Source organism: Glandiceps talaboti, chromosome 15 (genome assembly GCF_964340395.1).
Source record: "Glandiceps talaboti chromosome 15, keGlaTala1.1, whole genome shotgun sequence".
NCBI classification, from domain to species: domain Eukaryota; kingdom Metazoa; phylum Hemichordata; class Enteropneusta; family Spengelidae; genus Glandiceps; species Glandiceps talaboti.
In genome coordinates, this window is record NC_135563.1 from 10,527,755 (window position 1) to 10,550,237 (window position 22,483).

A 22,483-nucleotide genomic window follows, 5' to 3' on the forward strand; every position below is an offset into this window, starting at 1 on the left:
GAGTCAAGAATTTCTAAATTTGAATTTAATTGAGCTCTCAGAGGTACAAAGATAAATTACTACTTCAACTGTTTTCTGTTCTTTTGTATTTGTTTGTAAAGTCCAATATTGCCTAGAGTATGCAAAGTACATGTATGACTTATTAAATTGTGTGCAATTGGAATCAATTTATCACCAGCAGTTCTATGAACATTTATGTATTCACTCAGAGAGAGTAGGAACGGTCACCTGTTCATGCATATCCTCGGAAAAAAAAATGTATTTGTACAGAAATAAAAATTTGCAAGGGTTTTTCAAATCACAAAATGTAATTGTATGGAGAGCTAACAACTTTGACATTTGGCCAAGCCTATTGTATGCATCCAGTTAAGTGGTTTGTTACATTTTTATATGTGAGATGCAACTATTGTTATACGCTAGGTACTAGGTACGTGGCTGCTTGTAATTTACATACATATCTGAAGCATGTGACTCTATTGTTGTCAGGAACATGTTTATGGATATTTTTATATTATATATTGCCAGGGAGTGACACGTTTAATATATCCCCCCCCAAAAAAATTAAAAAGCCGAACCCAACCACTGTCAGTACCATGAGTTTTTTTTTTTCACAAATCTTCTGGCAATTTTCGTTATATTCTAAATCTTATTGCTGATGCAAGATATTGTTTTCTGAGTCCATACAGTGTTGTAATTTCACTTCAATGTAATACTCACTGTACCGCTGCTTCTGGTTTTTATTTGCCCATCCTAGTACATGCTAGTCACACCCGTGTGTGATAATGGAACATGCCCAGGTTAGTGATGAGGTGGCGTTAACTATGCAAATGAGGTTAGTCACATGAAGCTGATGTAATCAGGTTGGCATCAACATTCCCCATGCCGTGAGTACAGGTACTAGCTCTACCAAAGAAGTGTTCCCTTTATCAATGATAAGCCGACCTACATAATGTGTGAAAATTACAGTTTCGAGGAAAAAATTATGGAGGAAAAACATGCAGTATAGTACGAGTCTTTAATATCTTGCACCAGGTGAGTTTCCTGTACTCGTTTTTCTATTTTTGAAGAAAAAAAAATTCTACGATAAACATCAATTATATAAAATCATGCAAACCCCTATTGTGCATTTTTTTTTTTTTTTTTTTTTTTTTGCTGTGGCAAATTGTTAATTAACATGTTTTTCATCCAAAATAATGATGTTATATGCTAAATGATCAATATCGTGATATATTCCAGTGATGTTTAAATTGAATTGAAATTATATTTTGTTGCCGCTCGCTCGTATTGAGCATTGATCTCCCTCCTGTATGTTTTACTGAACTGTGTTATTGTAAATGTATATCTTGACTCTTCATTGTACTCATTATTTTACTAGACTGTGTTTCACAGTTATTGTAGTACAAAGAGTGTTAACTGCAATAGCTTAGTCGTAGCTCACAATTGACAAGATAAAGTATACATTGTACTTATTGTGTTGTATGTTTGACTACATGTAAATGTATTAAAGTGGTGATAACCGACTGAGATAGTGCTCTGTTATATTTGTCATGCCCTGTTGACTTGATTGCTACTGAGCTAAACCACCAGCATATTTACTGTGACCGACACCACAGCATGAATTTCACACTAACAAAAGAGGTAGACAAAAACCATTCAACAGATCGGGATATTTCAAACGGTGAGCTAAACATAGCAGGTTTTTTAACCTTGATTGAACAAAAAAAAAAGCACAAACAATACCTCCATGTTTTTGTTATTGATGGGTAAACTATTGAGTTAATAATAGGTTGTTTGCATATTCGTAAATGCACAATTAACATATAGTGGACTGGGTGAAAGCTGCAATTAACTGCCTTTTTTGTACTCAATGATAAACTACAGATTGCATTCAATTGGATTGGATTGAAACGGTATTCATCAGGGAAAAAATGAAAACTTAAATAAAATCAGTGAAAGTAACGAAAAATGTGAAAAAAATGTTGGATTGGTTACCTCGTACAAATGTGTGTTGGCTGTATTTCAAAAAATATTTAAATAAAAAGTTCAGAATATCGTAAATTTGATTGATATGTTGTCTCAGCAATTCATTGTATTGCAATGGGAAATATGGTCAAGAATTATAAAGCTTTGGAGTCAGCTCTAGTCTGGATGCCGACATGGTTTCTAACTAAACCACGTCTAGTCAAAGTCTCTCAATCAGCACAAAAAGTTGTTCATCCAATCAGTGAACCCCAACTGCTAGACGTAAACAGTGTATCAGTAGCATCTTGAGCTGACAAATATACCATATTTGGACATTACATATATGTATCTACCTCAATAAACACTAACTATTAGGGACTGAGTTATTGGTCAGAATTCTGTGACTGACATAACAAAGACATGATGTTAATGACTGTGTGGGTGGCTGTGGATGAATTTTAAATTGTATCTCATGCAACTCAGGACTTGTAGAGTAACAAATTTGATTATACGTGAGAGGTGGGGTGGGGTGTAAATGGTAATAATTACTATATAGGAACTTGACTACTTACAATGCTGCACAGTAACACTTTCATGTCCAGCTCCTGTGTAAAGACATTTCCTTTTTTATCCAAAGTAAACACATTTTTTTTATTGCTGTACCTTTGTGTAACTGTTTCTTGCATTTGTTAAGCCATCAATAAAGATAAAAGTTGCTATACTCTGCCAATGTAAGAATTGATTAATTAACACCCACATATTGACCAAAGTCTGGAAAGGCCATCTTGATAATATGTGTTTGTATAAACATTGGACTCCCAGTCACAATTGTCAGCTGTGCCAGTAGAACTAGAAGTATATATAATATAGTCCATATTGCTAAGACTGGTGTTAGGGTCTGTTATTTTTAGCCCACAGATTTACATTGTAGCTGTCCAACTTAGACATTGTCAGTCCAGGTAGATAGTCAAGTCTTTGGGCTAACTTTCTGTAACGTGTAATGATAATTTCTGAATGCATTAAAAGATATCGAAAATATGTACTTTTTGTAACATTTTTTTACACTATAATGTAACATTTTTACACTATAATTTCCTTTGTAAACTGAAATTAGTACAAGCTGAGTTTTTAAGTTATTTTTTTTTACACAGGCGAAAATACTTCTTACAATGGAAAATAATTTGAAATTTGAACGGATATTGTAACATGCTGAGTGTTACAAGAACTGTCAGTCAATGATTCGCACCGTAGACAGGCTATGATTATGAATGCTATGATTCTGTACATATATCAGAGTCACAGATCAGCACCGTAGACAGGTTATAAATGCTATGATTCTCTACATCTACATTGTACCAGAGCACAGATCAGCACCATAGACAGATTATAAATGCTATGATTATATCCATCTGCATGATTTTTACGTTGCTAGCGCAAAGTGCCATTAATTAATTTCCATTCTGAAAGGAGACATTAATATTTCAGTTCTCCTTCCCATGCTAGCCGACCTTCAATATTCTCATGTATAATTACTGCCTAAATTGTGTATAATTTTGACTGTCCTTTACATGTGTATGTAGTACACAAAGTATTTTATCAATACAGACATGATAATCTATTGTACAAATCTGTATGAAAGGGTAACCAGTAGCAGGTGTTAGCACTGTACTAAGCACCCTTATGTATTGTTAGGTGTATGGCATTATGTGCATTTTGTGTATATTGATAACATTACAGTTGATTGACACTTGTGCAAAGTTTGAAAGTTGTCTTTTGATATTAAATTTGACAAGACAGATACATTTGTACCTACATTTGTATAGCAGTGCATATAGATGTACGCAGACGCTACATAATTTTTATGCGTAGTTGATGGTGACAATACATAAAAATTAAAATGCTATGCAAGGTGCAGTGTGACCTCTAAGCCAATTTGACGCACCACTGATGCACTCAATTTCTAGTGACGCACCAGTTTTTCTTATTTTGACTCGCAACAACAAAATTTGGCTATCGTTAGAGGGCACAGGTGGGACGTAAAATGAACACACCGTTGTACATTTTGTATCATTTCTCTTTGAGGCATGATTGTTTTACGGTTGTCATTCTTGTCTTTTCGTCCTTTTCCTTGTCAGCCAGCATATTTACAATGTATGTGGTTTATGTGGGATTACTACCGGTACATGTACATATAGTCGGTGATATATGTAATTATTTCTGTACCAATACATATGCATCACATATTTATGATTATTTGGTATCCGATAACAGCAACAGCTGACACACCTTCACTTGTCTGCTGAAACCTTAATTCAGATGAAATGTTTGAATACATGTCTGTGTTGCATTGTAATGCATTGCATTGTATTGTATTGCATTGTATTGTATTGTATTGTATTGTATTGTATTGTATTGTATTGGGGTGATGAACACAGATTCCCTTAGCTTGTGAATCCTTAATTTTCAATGAAATCCTCATCATTTTTTTACTGTTGATCGAGGTCAAAGACCTATACAAAATTCCAATGATTTTTTCGCAAATTTAGTCCGGTGTGTATTTTGCCAGTGCGATGGATTTGAAAAGTATGGATCAGAAGAGAGGTTGTACATGTATAGAAATGGTGCAGTCTGCCAGTGTTTTGTCAAGTCTTAATTTGAATGAGTTTAACTTAAGCTTGGAGCAGTAACTACGTGGACATTTCTGTACACGTTCCGGTAGATTGATCCAAGGTTGGAATACTCTGGAAGTGAAAAAGTAATGACAAATATTATATTGAGAGAGGATAACGATATCTTCAAATGAAGTTCCATTTGAATGAGTGTATCGCAGTGTTTTGGCTAAGGGTTCGGGACCCAGGTAACATAAATGGGGTAAAACTGGCATACAATGAAGTTTCTCATACATTATGCCATAATATTGGTGAGGAACCCTGGTAAAATGACAGGGGAACTCGGGTACATTTATAGATTTTACCTACTTACCGCCCTTAACAAAAACAAGTAATCACACCACACAAATACAAGTAACATGTAACGAAAAATGCCCTGGTCAAGAAATTTAAAAGTCCTGCAAAATCATGTTACATATCTGTTTTGTATTGTGTACTTAACTAGGGATATTCGTCAAGAAGTACTTGAAGATACGTAGAAATTTAGACTCGGACGTGGAAATATGACATACATGTTCACCTAGTGTGCATTTATAATGAAATAACTATTAATGAGTTTGACCATACGTCGATGTGTAATTCGGCTCTCCAAACTATTGTAGCTGAGTTAGCTCTAACAATATTTGCAGCAAAGTAAATGAGCCATCAAAATAGTAATAAAATATTTTGTTTAACCATTTTTTTTTTTTGGTAATAAAGTATTTGTTTAATATTCCACATATGGGACTTCCACTGGTAAATTATGAAATAACCATGGGTGATAATACATGTGCTTAATTCAAATCAAGGCATTTACTCACTAAATTGATGTGATTGCATGTATTTATAAGTGTATCATTTTGTACACCATAGTCAAAAATTGTTCATGTACTGAATAAAGTGGAGGCAACAGTTACAAAAACTGTGTTCCCACTAAAGTTGTTATGTAACTTAATAGATACATGTACAATAAACAAGTTATTTCAAGGCCTGCCAGGGTTCTCCCCAAACCATCTATAAAACATAGAACTCACACTGCATTCTTGCAAACAACACAGTAAATCAGCATAACAATAGTTTCTGTTGTTATGCAAATTTCCAACAACTGGTGTCACTGTTTCCTTTAGCAGACGTCGATTTTGAGATTTTCCATCGAACACTAATAATGCATGTCTGGGCTCAATCTCATTAAAATCTGATGTATTGTACACGGCACAATTTCTTTTTGGCTGTTACGTTTACTGTCGTTTGTTCTTTTGTGAGTGCTTGTTACATACATCTGACTCAATACCATAGGCATTCCCTTACCAAATCTCATACTTACGAGTAGCCAATCAGAATACGCCTTACAATATATACACTAAATGTTCAAAATTGAAAGAAAGATAATCACCAAACAATAATGATAACATTGTTGACTGCCCTCTGTTCTCATGTTCTTTTCGAACAGAGCACTCTGAAGTGCTGTACCAGTGTGTTTCTTCAGCACATTATGCATTCTCATTCATTTACTTTTTAGTAAAGTCAACCAGTACTGAGATTTGTATGTAACGAGCACTAACCATAGAATCAACAACAGTATACAAGATAACAGCCAAAAAGAAATCACGAAGCCTACAATACATCAGATTTTAATCAGATTGGTGTGGGCTTTGACAAAAAATGACAAAATATGAAAATTGTCAACAATTTGGATGTATTGGGTATACCAGTTATTGAATGCACTTGGTATACAGTTCTAACTAGTGTGACCTCTAAGCCAATTTGATGCGCCACTGACGCACACAATTTCTAGTGATACACCAAAATTGGGTGTTCCCCTATCTCTTACTATGAGGGAACTCACTAAAATGTCAGTTTTTTATCATTTTAACCCTCAACAACAAAATTTGGCTATATGATGTAGGGCACACTGTAGGTAACGATGTATTAATGAAAGTACAAGATGTATACATACAACTTGATAAGATACGATAGTCAACAGGTCTTTGAGCAGACATTGATTTTTGAAATTTTCTATTGAACAATAACGATGTACATGTATGTCTCATCGACACATAAAATAATATGAAAATTGTTAACAGTTTGCGTTTATTGGGTGTACCAATTATTGAATGCACTTAGTATATGAGTGACAATATCAGATGGTGGACAAATCTACACCATGCTGTATGTAGTGTAAATTAATTTGAACATAAACATATGCCTGTGTAGACATGTTTTGTGTCATTAAATAAATTGTCGAGCAGAACAAACAGGAAAGTATCAGATCTTTCTTTGTATATATATATTGATTGATTGATTGATTTCATTGTATTGGCAGCAACTCAAAATTATATTGTATTGTACTTAACTGTCGATAATATTGACGGCCACAATATTACATTTGTATGTACCTTTTGTATTCATATATTGTAGGCATCATGATTCTTATTGTCCACTTGCAAGGTTTTACCCTAATCATGCATATGAAAAGAAAGGGATGAACACGTTTAAAAAAGTTAATTTATTCATATTCTGCAATTTATGATTGCTCTTTAAAGAGTTTTATTTATGGAAATAGATAAATGTTAATTTATGAAAAATTAGTTTTATTTAGTTGATAACATTTGCCTGCCCTTTCATTTTCTGATTGCATATGAATATTAAGAATTGTATATATACATGAAGTAATATTTGACATGAGTCGATAATATCTCGTATGAATAGAAATTGTATGATTAATTTGTGAAAAGAAACATGTACATGTATATGTATATTTCTATATGTTGGTTTGCCTGTTATTAATACATGTCATAGTTCATTCAGAAAGTATTAATGGATATTTCAAATTATTGACACCACTTATGGACTAACTACAATATATTGCCAATAGTGATTGTAAATATTTAAAATTACTACAAAGAACACAACCTGTAAAAAATCAATAGATTGAGCTAATGTGTGAAATAGTGGGTTTTTTTCATTTTCTAGGCGTGCACTGAGTGAAAACACCGTACACTTATATACATTGGGGTTGAACTATGAGAAGAAAATTTAGAGTGATTCATATTTAAAAGAAGTAATTTAATTGCTACCCCATTGACAAGTGAAATAATTCTTGTACTTGAACATGAAATTATGTGTGTATTTAAAAATTTTGAATTTCAGAAATATTGCGCTGGTGTTGAATTCTGTCGTTTCTACCTGTAAGCATTAAATCCACGTAGACTTTAACAAAAGGGTCTTGTGACTAGTCATTATCATGTGATCGTGACAAGACCCCTTATGTGAGTCTGAAGAAATTTATCTACTAAATCTACTGGGATCAGCAGACAGACAGTCCCAATCACATTTAAATGCTGCAGATTATATGCATTTTCAAATACACTATTTTTTTTCTCAATTTATTTCAAATACAGTATTATTTCAATTTATTTCAAATACAGTATTATTTTTTTCAATTTCAAATACAGTATTATTTCAATTTATTTCAAATATAGTAATATTTTTTTCAATTTATTTCAAATATAGTATTCAATTTATTTCAAGTACAGTATTATTTTTTTCAATTTATTTCAAATACAGTGTTATTTCAATTTATTTCAAATACAGTGTTATTTCAATTTATTTCAAATACAATATTTTGTTTCATTTTATTTCAAATACAGTATCTTTTCAATTTATTTCAAATACAGAATTATTTCAATTAATTTCAAATAGAGTATTTTTTCAGTTAATTTCAAATACTCTTTAATTTGCTGCAAATACCATGGCTCCCTTTGTTGCAATGACTTGATATTCAATATACCACTGCACCCTTTCACTCGCATTCGCAATCAAACCAGGTTAAAGTAGTCAGTGCATGGTATTCTCTTGGTAATAAACGAATGACACAATCATCCAGCAGTTCGCAATATGACACAGTTTCAATTCTCGCTATCTGCAATACAATTCTATGCATCGCTAAGGAGTCAAATGGAACGCAGTCTCGCGACCGCGCTTGCATTTGTCAACACCTACACTTCTGGTCGCCTATGTCAATACACGTGAATGTTTCTTCCAAACAGTTTAATTTGTAACAAATTAGATAAACGCAAGTTTTAAGCTCATATAATTATGGAGGTGGGAAATTTAAATATGTACAATATCTTTCCAGGGCAAAATTACAAGAGAAACATTCCTGTGTATTAGCATAGCTGACCGGAAGTGTAGTTGTCGACATTAGAACGCGTTGTCACGCGACTTCGTTCCATTTGACACCACAGTGATGTGTAGAATTGTATTGCAGGTAGCGAGAATTGCATAGACTGACTAGTGAACACGGTATGATGTTCATTCTGTGGACATTGTGCAGCTTGTGAGGAAATTCCCCTGAAAAAGGGCATCTTTGAAGTGAAAAATCATGTCATTACAAATGTATACAGTTTTAGTGACTTCTTATCATATTGCTTGTTAGTAGGAGAGAACATTGTCATGTATACATATATCATTCATTTACCCACTGCCAGCAAAAGTTAAACAAGCTTTGAAAATAAAACGTCAGTGTGAAAGAGTTTTGACCCCTTGAAAGCATTAACGTAACACAATTACATGTACTGAGGTACATGTAGATGAAAATTTAACTGCTACACGCGATATAAATACGTGTAGTCAGATTTGGCCAAATGAACTATTTCAGCTATTATTTGCTAATGATCAATCTAAAAGGCTACTCCTCATGTTGCTTAGTTACATGTAGGCTATGTGCCCTGACTTCGGTTAATTTCATACCCTATGATGCTACATTTACATGTAGGTGAGTTTGCCCTAAATCATGGTTCTATACATAGTACATTATATGTTATGACAGTTTGATGCTGGTACATGTACGCACATGCATGTACAAGAGAGGTTGAATGCATTCCAACAAAAATAAGGTTTTTTATACCCTGGTTGTTCTATTCCACAACAACTTTCACCAACGCCATTGGTTCTGTGGTACTCATACTCAATATACATGTATTAGTCAAAACACCCCCAAGTCGCCATTATTTTTCTCGATTTTTCAGAACTTATGTTTGAGAAGGTATAATTAGATATTTTTCACAAAAATGCGTCTACAGTAGGATAGTCTGTAAAAAATGATGAACCATACGACGTACATGTACAGTCCAGAAAATACCAAATGTACTCATGACCTAAGGACTTTGTCACTACAAGTCACGGGGCCCCCTAGGTCACTCATATTTTCCTCAGCTGAACAAAGAATAATATTGGGGAATAATATCTACATTGTAACTGTATCCATGTTGTCCTGAATTGTAGAAAAAACTTTAGTGTTTTGAATGCTACTACCAAATTGCCAAAAGAAAATAAAACAATAAAACTTAAAAGGGCCATGAATGACCTAATAATCTCTGATCTGTTGGATTTCCTCATTGTCAACATGTACGCACCTTGATTGCTATTCAAATGAGTTACATGTAGTGTGTGACCTTAAATGTGATGGTATCGGTACAATGCACCTGTAATGTACACTATTTCATTTTTATAACAACCTTGACCTGTATTGTGATGTGTCTGTCAATAAACTTTCACTCAGAATATCAATATACATGTACAAATAGAAGGGTAGGGATTACTGTGTAAGTGCTGTGTGGTGTGTAGTTGTTGTAATATATATTGTATTACACAATACAATAATCAAAAATTCAATCCATTCTTATAAATCCCCAGTCCTTTACAAACGATGGGCATGTTTTAAAAGCATGACTGAAAAGAGTTCAATTCTCTTTACCTGAAGTAAAATTTAACCACATGGGCCTGTCGTGAAAATTAAAATAATTTTATTTGTTGGTCGACACTGTGACTTCTGCTTCATGTACTCTGCTTTCATTTCTGTAGCGGAGAATAAGTCAATAGTGTTCTATTTCAGTGTTTTTGCTAAGGTTTGGGAACCCCGGTAACAGAAAGGGGGAAAGAGGTAAAACTGGTAGTGCTTCCCATGCAATGTATCATAGTTTAGGTGGGGAACCCCGGTAAAATGATGTGGGAACCCCGGTAGATTTTACCTACTTACCGCCCTCAAATAAAACACTGTATTTTGATCTCAATCTTGTTCTATTTTGATCTTCTGGTATGAGGTCACATTGTTTTACAGATGCAAAAGATTTGAGCTGGAACATTTTTTGAAACTGCTTTGTTATGTATAATGGACTTTACTCGTAATATGGTACAACCAGAACAGTATTGAATCACCTATGGGTAATGGTTTTGTGTAGCTACAAATGTATACAATCCATATGTACACATAGTATGGTATACTACAATAAAACCAATACAATTGATCTTTGTGTCTGCACCCAAATATCAGCACCCCAAATGAAATCACGATGTCCAACCGTTATTGGACTGCTATGGATAATGTAGACCTGTATTTAACAAGTTCAGTGTTAAATTATAGGTATATTAGAATTTTCAGTGAATACATTTTGTTTGGTCACAAAAATAATAGTCCAGCTGCAGCCCAAGTTAGTGCAGGTTTTAACGACATTGTTAATGTTACGTCATGGTAAAGTGTAGATTTATAAGAATCACACCATTTTGCCTGGCCCACACGATCATGTAGTCAGTTTTACATTGTATTTATAATATGTACAATTGTGTTAAAGAGGTTGCAACTTATAGCTTATGCTTCATGTATCTACAAATCTTACCACCTTGTTTTTTTCTGTATTTTTCTCTCCAGACTGTTAAAAGCAATGTAGCGTATTGTGGTAACCAAGGAAACATGGATTTAGTTGATGTGAAAGGAGGATGGCCTCACAGTTCAAGTTTATCAGATAATGACTTTGAGGCAGATCCATTTCAACTGTCATCCTATCATACAAGGACGTTTTCAGGTGGTGACACCCCACCGCCAAAACTTGAAAGAATTGATTACAACAGTGCCAGTAATGATTACGGAAAGTACATACGTATGCCACTTCCTGAACCGCCAATTCTAACAGCAACTTGTGAAAGTAAAAGTAAAGGAAACTTGCCATGGACATCGTTACAAAGGACTAATGCCAGCTCTGTTGTTAGCTTAGACAATGTGGACAATAAAAAGGATATTATATCTGTGGGAAGTGATCATTTGCATAAGATATCTGGGAATAGATTTACAACAAACAGTTTTACACCATCCTTTGAAAGAAATTGCTCCAGTTCAAAAAAATTGTCACCGTCAACATCTATTTACTGTGTGTCTGACACTAGTGAAGATGAAGGAACAGATTTTACAGCAACAGTTCAAAATCTCATGAAAGGAGATCGAGGCAGTAACTCTCCCATCATACTGGATGTCACTGTACCTCCTATGCCTGCCAAGAAAAATGTGAACAGTTTATCAGATGACTGTGTCTATATGCCAAAACTTGTCCGCCAAAAGGATTCTATTGCAAACAAATTTAATTCGTATGTAGAGAATCCAAACGATAAATTGATGGGTGCAGCTCCTTATGCAAATGGCAAAGACCAGAATAAATTTCTCAAAATAGGTCCACAGAAACAGAAGACTATCTCTGAGGATTACAATGCTAATGCTAGAAAAAGATGTAGCGTTCCTCAGGAAATAAATGGGAAGATTTTGGTTGACTTCACAGAAGTGCCTGTGAAGATGGCCAAGGTTGATTCTAGACATGAGAAGGAAAATGGACTCCGAGCGAAAGATAAGGAAGAGCCAGATGGGACATTCCATAAGAATTCCTGTGATTTTCCAACAAAGATAGCCAAAGTGGACACCAGGAATGACAAGGAAAATGGAATCAAAGTTAATGATGTGGAAGTTGAATATGAAAGAAAGAACGTGTTGGGAAGAAATACACAGATCAATGGAAACGTCAATAAAACTCTTAAATACAAAGCTCATAAACACTCAGACAGGGAAAAAGCCAGGAAGATGAAACATTCTAGTACGAGTAAAGGTGATGGTAAAAGTCATACAGCATCTCACAACACAAAAGTACATAAAAGCAATCACAATGTTTCAGCAGATAGGAAGAAGACAGTACAGCCAACAAATGAAAAATCTATAAATAGTTGTAAACCTTTACCGTCATGCTCAAAGTCTGCAGTAACTCCCACAGATTACAGCGGCCTTTTGACTGTCACTGTTGTTAAACCTGGAGATCAGACATTCCTAAAGAACAGCCATTCCCAACATCACTACCACAGGGATCAAAATCGTCGCACTGAAAACAAGACTGATGTTAAACATGATACAAAACTGGCTTTTAAGAAAACAGAATGTGTAAATAGAAAAACTTGTGACTCCTCCAAAGTCTCAGGATCATCAAAAGTAGAACCATCGAATAAATGTACTTGTCCAAAAAATGTTTTGAACAGAAGAAGTGTGATACAAAAGTATGTTAACAAGGAATACTGTGCCACAAATACTAAACATCACAAGGATAAAAAGGATCCTGCAGAACCAATCAAGGGTAGATCTCATCTGTCCACTCCTCCAAAGAGTAATATGTGGAAAGGAACAAACAATTCTGGAAGGAATTCCAGCAAGGAATTGGACAAATCATCACACGGGAAAGGTCAACATCATGTGACACCAGTCTCTGTTTCCACACCAACAAAAATGTGCAATGATTCTGTGGTGATAGTGAAGTTGAAAAGTCATGCCCTGGGATTATCTCATGTGTGCAAGACAAATCAAAAGTGCAGTTGTCCCAAGGTAAAAAAAGTGAGCCATGATAAAAAGTGTGATCGTAATGTATCAAAGAATGGAACATCAGATTCAGCTAATAAGCATCATAATAAAAAGTATGACACTAGTGTATCAAAGTTAAAGCATCCAAAAGATGTCAGTAAGAACGTGGTGTCCAGCTCAAACACATCGGCTAAAACAGATAAACAAAATGAAACTGTGTCAGATTCTAGAAAAAGACATCCAAACAATGGAAAAATGACATCTCCATTTGTGAAAGGACCCCCTAGCAAAGAACTTGCACCCCACAGCAATGGCAGAGTGTCATCTCCTGTAGTAAAAGTACCACCTATCAATGGAAAAATACCAAGCAAAGACCTCTATAGGAATGGAACAAGCTCATCAGCTTTCAAAAAGGTCATCCCTAGCAATGAAAAAGTTCCCTGTGTCAATATACATGGACTCACTACCAATGGAAACACAACACCTTGCAAAGAGGGAGTACCGAACAAGACATTTAACACTACTTTAAATGAAGGGAAGGACATAAACAAAAGTCAACTTCTGTTGTCTAGTAAACCAACAGTTTCTAGTATGTTGACTGGACAAGTAAACCCTGAACACAGTGGTCCAGTGAGTATCAAACACAATCGCAATAGAGTATCAACTTCACCTTTAAAGTTGTCTTCTACTTCTCATTCTATTTCAAAGCCTGCAGCAAAAAATCGAATGAAAGTGTATACCAGTATACCAGGTGCGGTAGACCAGACATTGTCCTTGTCATGCACCAAGACTGAAACTAGTGCAATCAGTGGAAAGACATTAGTTTCGAAACCCAAGACACACAATGGTAAGGTGTCAGTTCCTAAAGCCCCGACAGTCAATGGAAAAGTGTTGGTTCCTAAGCCAGGGGTAATGCTTGGAAAAGTGTCAAGTGTCACAAGGGAGGATGATAAGAAGGAACAGGCTGATCCTCATAGTGCAATGAAGATCCACAAAGCTAGGCAAGTGACTATCTCATCAGCGCATCACTCGTCTACACCTTGTACCCTCAATAAATTCATCCCACTTAAAACTGTAGTGAATTGGAAACAGAATATTTCTACATCAAACAAGCAGTGTAATCAACTTTCAGCATCCAGTTCATATTCTCCGACAAAGGGAAATTGTTTTGAAAGGACTAAAACCTTGTGTAACATGAAAGGAGCTATCCTGATAGAACAAGACACCTCTCCAAGTGTACCACAAGCATGTGTCACTGTCAGCAAGAAAAATGCATCTACAAACACAGCAGGAGAGGAGGAAGCAGCCAAACCACCCCTTAGTCAGACATATCACCTCGCCCAGACATCCAGCCAAATCACCATTGATGCGCATGTAGATGTAATTGATGACAATGTGAAATCTTCAATAAAACAGCCAATACTGCATGCTTTAACTAAAGAACTGTTCCGATCCAGTCCAACAGAATGCAATATTAGAGTTTCTCCTCCGACAAATGAAAAGAAATCATTATTTTCAGTGCTTGAGGATAAAGATGCTAAAGTCAAGAAACTACAACAGAGCACAGATGAGGAGGAGGAGGATAACCTCTCTGGAGAGGGACTTACCAAGGCTGTATTTGATACAACAGCTGACGTCATTGAAGTTACCCAGCCACTTGATATGAGGCGTAATGTTGCATCTGAATCTAACAGCTTGTTGCCAAACAGAACTTTTAATGGGCATATAACTTCGTCTGGGGAGCAGTCTATATACACAAGTAAAAGGTACAACCAGCTGAAGTTACAGAGTCCAAAGGGACACAGCCCTAATAAGCCAATGGGTCAAACAACTCCAAAGCGACTAAAGAGAATTCTTGGGAAAGCAAGAAGCCAATCACCTGCAAGTCTTAATATCTATAATTATTTCTCACCAACTAAAAGCAGGGCATCATCAAATAGTCAAACATCAACACCTGAAAAGGTCAGCGGCAGGAAATCTTTGACCGATGAGTGTCTACTGTCATTGGCACCTGTTCATGTTTCTCTACCAGTTAATGCATGTGAGACTAAATATCCAGGACCATCATTTGTGTCTCATGGTTTTAGATCAAGACACCACAGTGGAAGTGAAGATGGAAAACTGTCCTTTGCTGCCAAACACAGGCACACGATTGAAGCCTGCCAAGAGGAAGGTCGTCATGAGGCTGCTGTCCAGTTGATTCGAGACTTTGTGACTGAAGAGAGAAAACTTCCTCCCGAGATCTTGAACTACATCATCAAGGATGTGTTACTAGAAAGTAAAGACGTTGTCCATACGTATGCAGCTCTGAATCACATACAGAACCTACATCCCATGACCCAGGATGAAATGCCGTGGGACTGGAACTTTATAACGAGGGTTGTTGACAAGATATTAGCATCATCCATGAAAGGGGACTCACAAGCTGTCTATAGTAATATCCTATGTCTTGAGTACATTGTATCAATGCTTTCAACTGACTTGAAAGAGAACTTTGCATTTCCACAGAAGACCATAGCCACGTTTTATCTGTCGCCAGAAACACAAGGTAGTCACCTGAATAATGTTATCTCATGGATGCTTCAATGTGTGAAAATGATGTCTGCAGCTGATAATAATCTAGCTGAAGCTCAGGGCAACAACAATCACTTGTCTCAACTGCTGTCACTGTTGCAGAATTTGCTTATGTTCAGCATAGCTGTAAGCAAGAACCCGTCAGACAGTGCCACTAAAATTGCTGAGGAGATGGTCTACCAATATTTATCTCTTCCAAGTCTTGGATGTCGCAAGTTGCTGCTGCAAACAATGGGCTCTCATTTGGTGAGAGCCAGACTACTGGAACTCTTACTTGAAAATTGTTGTGAAATTGATAAGATGTCTTATAATGAAAAGAAGTCTCCAGGGCGATCAGCACCTCTCTCAGTTGAAAAGATACTGGAGTATCATTTCAAAAGGAAACCAGGAAATCAACTGTCTCTTGCATCTGAGGAGCGCTGGGATTGTGTTAGCAAGGATGGTGAAGCCTGTCAGGAATTGGTTATGATGCTGTACAGCCTTCTACAAAGCCACATTCATACTGTCCATGGTAAGTCAATACTACTCCTGTCGCCATTTTTTTTTCATTCCATTTTGGACAACTCTCGTCATATCTAACAATATTGTCTGAATAAGTTGTGGACAGTGTTTGATGTCCACTATGTCCAAATTCAGAGCTCAAAATTAGCAGTAGGGCATAACTAAACATCATACAAATGTATCTAGACTACCAAATTAGCTGTAGTCCAGGACATATACTAAACACTGTCTCTAGACTACCAAATTAGCAGTAGTCAAAGGCACATAGACTACTAAAAACATAGCTACATGTAGACTACCAAATATATAAGTTGGTTGTCTTTTAGACTCATGGAAATCATTAAAAAGGGTTTGGCCTAAATTAACAAAGTTCCTTTATTCAGCTTTTGTTACATTGTGTGATTGTCTGTAAGTATGTGTTAAAATCTGTGAGTGTATGAACAAGATGCAAGATTTTTCAAATAACCATTACCGCAAAAAGTTGTGTTCCAAGCAAGCTCTAACTAAAACCGTGGGAGTACAATAAGATACAATGATGTAGATGTATCATTTGATATATATTTCCTGTTTGTTATCCCAGGAAAACTCCACATGCCTATCACAGTGCGTCTTCAAGGAGATGACATGATGCAGTCTGGAAGTCAATCATCCCAGGGGTCTTCAAGTGGACGTCTTACAATTGACGATTTACAGCGCTTGGCAGAGATTCCCTTTCACATCACCCAGCTCAGAAATAGACTTGGTACTTACTGCAAGCAGTTTACTCCAAGAACTCGATTACTTTTTCAGCTGATGGAAGTCTTCCAAGATATAGCAGAAGGGTGATCATCATCAAATGGATAGGATTGAATGGAATGAGCTCTGTGATCTTCTGTTGATATAACGTTATTGTAAGTTACTGTGTGTTCAGAACACATCAGGAGTGATATTTAACATATCAAGTCAGCTGTTGAAGTTATCATGCCTTGTCATCATTCTAGGAAAATGACAAAGTTTTTGTGAAGCATTTTCTATCCATATGATTTCTGAAAATGGTACACATTGCATTCAACAATTCTATATACTCACTGAAGCACAACAAAAGTGATATTTTAGAAATACTTGAACAATCATGGAAATGGCCGATGTCCAGCAATTATACATCTCTTTCTGTTGTGCCAGCAAGCTAGGGAGTCATGTGTTAATGTTGATGTCTCATGCCTACTACAGATAATACTTGTAGAGGGAAACATGAGACTAGGCACACAAAGACTACCTAAATCAGTGTACAAATGCAAATAGTGCAATGAATGCCATCAAGCACCAATCTTATTTATTAGGCCAGTATTTTTGGACTTAACTGCTGAGCACAGAATTTTGTACTCTTTCCATACACATAATTCAAGAAGTACGCATCAGATAAAAAAATCAGACAGCCGTTTTAGAAAGAGCTAAAAAGCCAAGCAGTTCACCCCCCAGCAAGGTAAGCAAAATCACCAACTTGTGGTGAAGTAACTGTTGGAAAATCATGTCAGGGCTATCTACAATGTAACCTCTAGAATCACTTTGCTAAGTGTCGAACCATAAGAATAATAGCCAAATTGTTGCCACTAAGCAATATGCCATATATTAGGTGACATGATAAATCAGGTTGATAGTATTTACAATGATTGTACTCAACCATCGCTGATGTCATTATTATGTGATTATCATAATTTTCCAATGAACAGAGCTGTTTACAAGTAATCACTGTTGACTAATGACTATTTACAAATATTCAAGTAATTTAGTCAACCTGTGGAGATGTGGCTGTTCACTAGTCATAACAGTAGAAAGTAAATTACCCAATCTGTGGAGAGGTGACTGTTAACCAGTCATAGCCACTAAAAAGTAAATTACCCAATCTGTGGAGAGGTGACTGTTAAACAGTCATAACCACTAGAGGGTAATGTACCCAACCAAAGGTGGTGTGACTCCCCTAGATATAATGTACATAACCTCTTGGAGGTAATGTAAGAGGTGAAGTGGACAATTATTTAATATAAGGAACATCATAAAGAGATTATGCTCAATAGTTAGCCATAATGAAATTGTTCACGCATACTTTGAAAATTGTCTTTTCCCAGCATTTCATAGCAAAGCCTGTGCCATGCTCAGCAAATTTATAGATTTGTAGTTTACTTCTCTCTTTTTTTTTCATTTTCAATGATGTATTATTAGATATTCATGCAGTTCTTTATAATGCATTTCAAAACTGCATCTTCTGTTCTACCAAACAATTGGTGCCAGCTATGTCAATTTCAACGCTCACTGTCTCTAATCTTGGTGGCTGTCACACGGCATTTCTTCTTAAAAAATGGCTACGAAGTGAGTAGCCAGATTATGGTAAATTACAATTGAAAATTATCATACCTTGATTTTTTGTTGATCAGGAAGCAATACATCAACTTTTTTTGTCTGACAGAATCTGATTATATAACTTTTTTAGAGTGTAATGTCTGACACTCTTTTAAAAGCAAGTGAAGAAGCTTAACAAAATAGCAATATCTTCTGAAATCTTGTTTTAAAACTTCCTACTACCCCTATGTTGATCATAGGCAAGTACTAAATAACAAGAGGTGACTTCATTGAAATGGATTTTTAACTGATTTCATATAAAAGTTGATGTCATGTTTTGTATAGTCCTGTTGCCATACTTGTCTGACTTAGTAACAAACGTAATGAGCAATTTTCATCAACTTATCCCTAACCCAATACATTGCATTGCTGTATACATATGTATATGTACATGTATGTCATGCTGATTTTCAATCTTCCAGACAATCTTTCAAATTGTATCATTCAGCCTTGTCACCAACGACAGCTGAGCTGTCGGGCTAGGTGGGTGTCAACTTCCACCGTCTCATCCTACAACTTCATTGCTTTTCAATTTCATCTGTTTTACACTGCTCATCGTCTGTTTTACACTGTTCATCAGTATGCATGATATTTGTTAGCAGTCTAGAAGTTATCGATGGCTTTGAATCTTTATATCTCCCTGCAACCTGTCTAGCTTGATGAAATGATGAGCCAAATGTAGTCCCTGCAAATGAAGAAACTCCAACTGTTAGAATGATGTAAACAGTGTAAAGTCTTAAATATGACAAATATACCATGTATGGACATAACTGCCTCCAATAAACCCGAAGTTATCCTTTGGCAGAATTCTGTGTTTGATTAACAGACATGATGTTAATAACTGGGTGGCTTTGTTTGAATTTGAAATTTCATCTCGGCACCTGTCCGAGGTAGACATGAGAAGAGATTCAAAGCCACGGGTAACATCTAGGCTAATTTGGTATAGACTAGGGTTACAGTAAATCATATTTCAATTTGTTCATATTGAGGTGATTTGTCATTTTGTATTTTGATGAACTTTTGGGGTATTTTTGACTTTTCATTAACAGCTTGTCAGTGTTGTCTTTCATATTTGGTATGTATGTTTATTCAAATGTGTTCATGGGAAAATTGTATCTTTGAATTTCTATTCTCTGTAAATTTTGTGGTATTTCTGGTGAAAAATAATATTTTTAATCTCATTTGATTATACATTCTATATATTGTGTAAGTCTCACAGCACAAATGTCATCTCCATTTTTCTGTCTCAGTAAATTTTTCATTAAAACCACCACATACAGCAGAGATATTGCAGCCAACAGGTAGCTTTTGATGAACAGCATCATCATCAGGTATATCTTTTTGAAAATTCACATGAAAGCCAGAGGGCTGCTTTCAACTTTTAGTTTCAATCATACATACATACACAAGTGCTTTTCATTCCACTTTTGATTGAGAAACCAGCATGTTTTGAACAAATCACTTGTCCTTTTTTCAGTGACCAACAGAATCTGACAGCATGATCCAGATTTGCTGGAGATTTTGAGTAAACTGGAGGTGTGAGAAGGTTTCAGTGGTTGAGGCAGATTTATGCTCAAAGTAATCATCACAATTTGTTCGAATTGTACATTTTCCATATTTTGATCACAATATTTTGTAACACTCTTGCAAAGTGAGAATAGTAAAATTAACTATACCAGAGTATTGGTTTGTGAGGTCATAAAAGATATGTTGTGTAAACAAGGCAGATTCAAAATGAGTGATACCTATCTGTATTTTTACTCTGATAAAAACATGGAACAGAATGAATTTTGATCATTTTTGTTATGCATGTGTCACAGCTGGTGTTTTCTTTGGAAATCTGTTGTCTGTACAGCTTAAAAGGTCGTAGCTGTACAAAGCTGAAGAGACCTCAGGATTCAGTTATAGTGCCATATATCCAGTTATATTAAATTAACCCGGCTGACATTATTCTAACCTAGGAGACAATTACACAATGTCACACAAGCTTAAATAAACAAACTTTGTTCATTTAGGGAGGAGGGGGTCTGGCGTCAATGCAATTGCTGAACTTTATTTTCACACTTCTAATCAAATTTCGAAAACATTCACGCCTTAATGATAACAGGTTCTGTATTTACTACTGAGATGTTGCTAAGCTGATTAAAATTTACTTCTAATGTGAGATACAGTGATAGGTTTCCAGTAGTATTTTAGTGGTGTTTACCATCATGGTTTTTACATTGTATCAATCGTAGTGGTGTGACCATTACAATTTTCATCATGGTTTACATCATATATAAACATATCAATCTCGCACTTATGAATGTTTGTTTAGGGGAGGGGGTTTGTCCTAAATGAACGAAATTCACTTATTGAGCTTGTGCGACATTGTAATCGAACTAGTCTCGTTTACCCTGGCTCATACTTGGCAAGCAGGAATATCAAATCAATCATCAGCAGTGAGACTGGGTAACCGAGATACACATTGAACTGGCTTATCTATTTTATCCCGAGGGTATACATACATACGTACGTACGTACTTAGTCAGTATTATGGACATATTACCTTTTCATGCAAAACCACACACAGCAATTTAGTATACTGTGACGTCATTTATAAAATGTTAAAATATCAGTCATTTGTACAAGCTGCTGTACTTATTTTCTATGTGTCATACACCCTATTGTATATGGTTTCCCCAATTGTGCACAATTATCACACTGAATTGAAGCAACCAGATTACAGGTTTCTACCTAGTAGCCAATGTAGGGATGCCTTACTCGATGTAATAATACAACATTGTACATAACTATATGAAGTATTTTCATATGTGCAGTCATTTGTAGAATCCATGTCATTGTACTTCTCGCGTGTGGACCCACCCCACCCCCCATCCCTAATAACAACATATTGACTAATCCTTGCAGGATGTTTCCAGGGGACAGTGATTTTGGTCATACTGTTCTATTTGTTTGTTACTTTGGGAACAACATTAGATGTAAGAATGACATTTTTTTTAAAGAATGGGAACACATCTTGCCATTTTTTTAATAGTTAAACACAGGATAAGGAAAATATTTGTGTGTGGTATATATATTTCAGACTGGGAGATGCTTGAAATTTGTACATTTGTACATCCTGAAAAAACGCATCTCAGCTTTTGTACTGCGGAATGAAAATAGTACATTTTTTTTGTAATTTTGATAGCGGAAATAGGTAGATGTACTTTTTTGAATACTTTTGATAGTCCTCAGACAGTAGTCACTTTAGTAAATGATATGTAAAGTTATTTGACTAGATGGATACTTTTTAGTTTTTGATTATTTTTCTATTTTTCTATCTGCAAAGGAAGGATTTTCTGAAATTTGTACAAAAAATAGGGAAATAATATTGTGATACATTTGTCATGACTTTGTATATTGTTACGTCTCAGATGATATTTCTATTTAAATGTCTGTGTTGACCATCAAATAAAGATTTCAAGGAGAAAAAATGCCTCTTTTGTATCTGTGTCTGTATCGTGTGTCGTATTTACTGGTGTGTGATCTATTAAAGGAGAACAACACTGCAGCAATTTTTAGCACAGCTGAACTGAGGTTTAGTAGTGGTATAGGCATAGCAAAGTGTGTGCGTATATGTCTGTCTCTGTGTGTGTATGTGTGTCTGAGTATATCTGTGTGTGTGCATATGTCTGTATGTCTGAGTATGTGTGTGTATGTGTATATATGTCTGTCTGTCTGTCTGGGTATGTCTGTGTGTGTGTATGTCTGTCTG

The 22,483-nt window shown here is 35.6% G+C and overlaps 1 protein-coding gene across 1 annotated transcript; it reads left to right on the top strand.

Annotated features, from left to right (window-relative positions):
- The first annotated feature begins 862 nt into the window (after positions 1–862).
- LOC144446375 (uncharacterized) lies at positions 863–22,166 on the top strand. Its single transcript, XM_078136122.1, has 3 exons — positions 863–1,032; positions 11,320–16,360; positions 16,931–22,166. Exons 2-3 carry the CDS (start codon positions 11,362–11,364, stop codon positions 17,173–17,175), a joined length of 5,244 nt encoding a protein of 1,747 aa, XP_077992248.1. The 5' UTR covers positions 863–1,032; positions 11,320–11,361; the 3' UTR covers positions 17,176–22,166.
- Positions 22,167–22,483: the final 317 nt, after the last annotated feature.

Coding starts and splice junctions, on each gene's coding strand:
- LOC144446375 (XM_078136122.1), top strand. CDS start 11,362: ATGGATTTAGTTGATGTGAAAGGAGGATGGCCTCACAGTTCAAGTTTA. Junction 16,361..16,930: donor CCACATTCATACTGTCCATG/GTAAGTCAATAC, acceptor TTGTTATCCCAG/GAAAACTCCACATGCCTATC.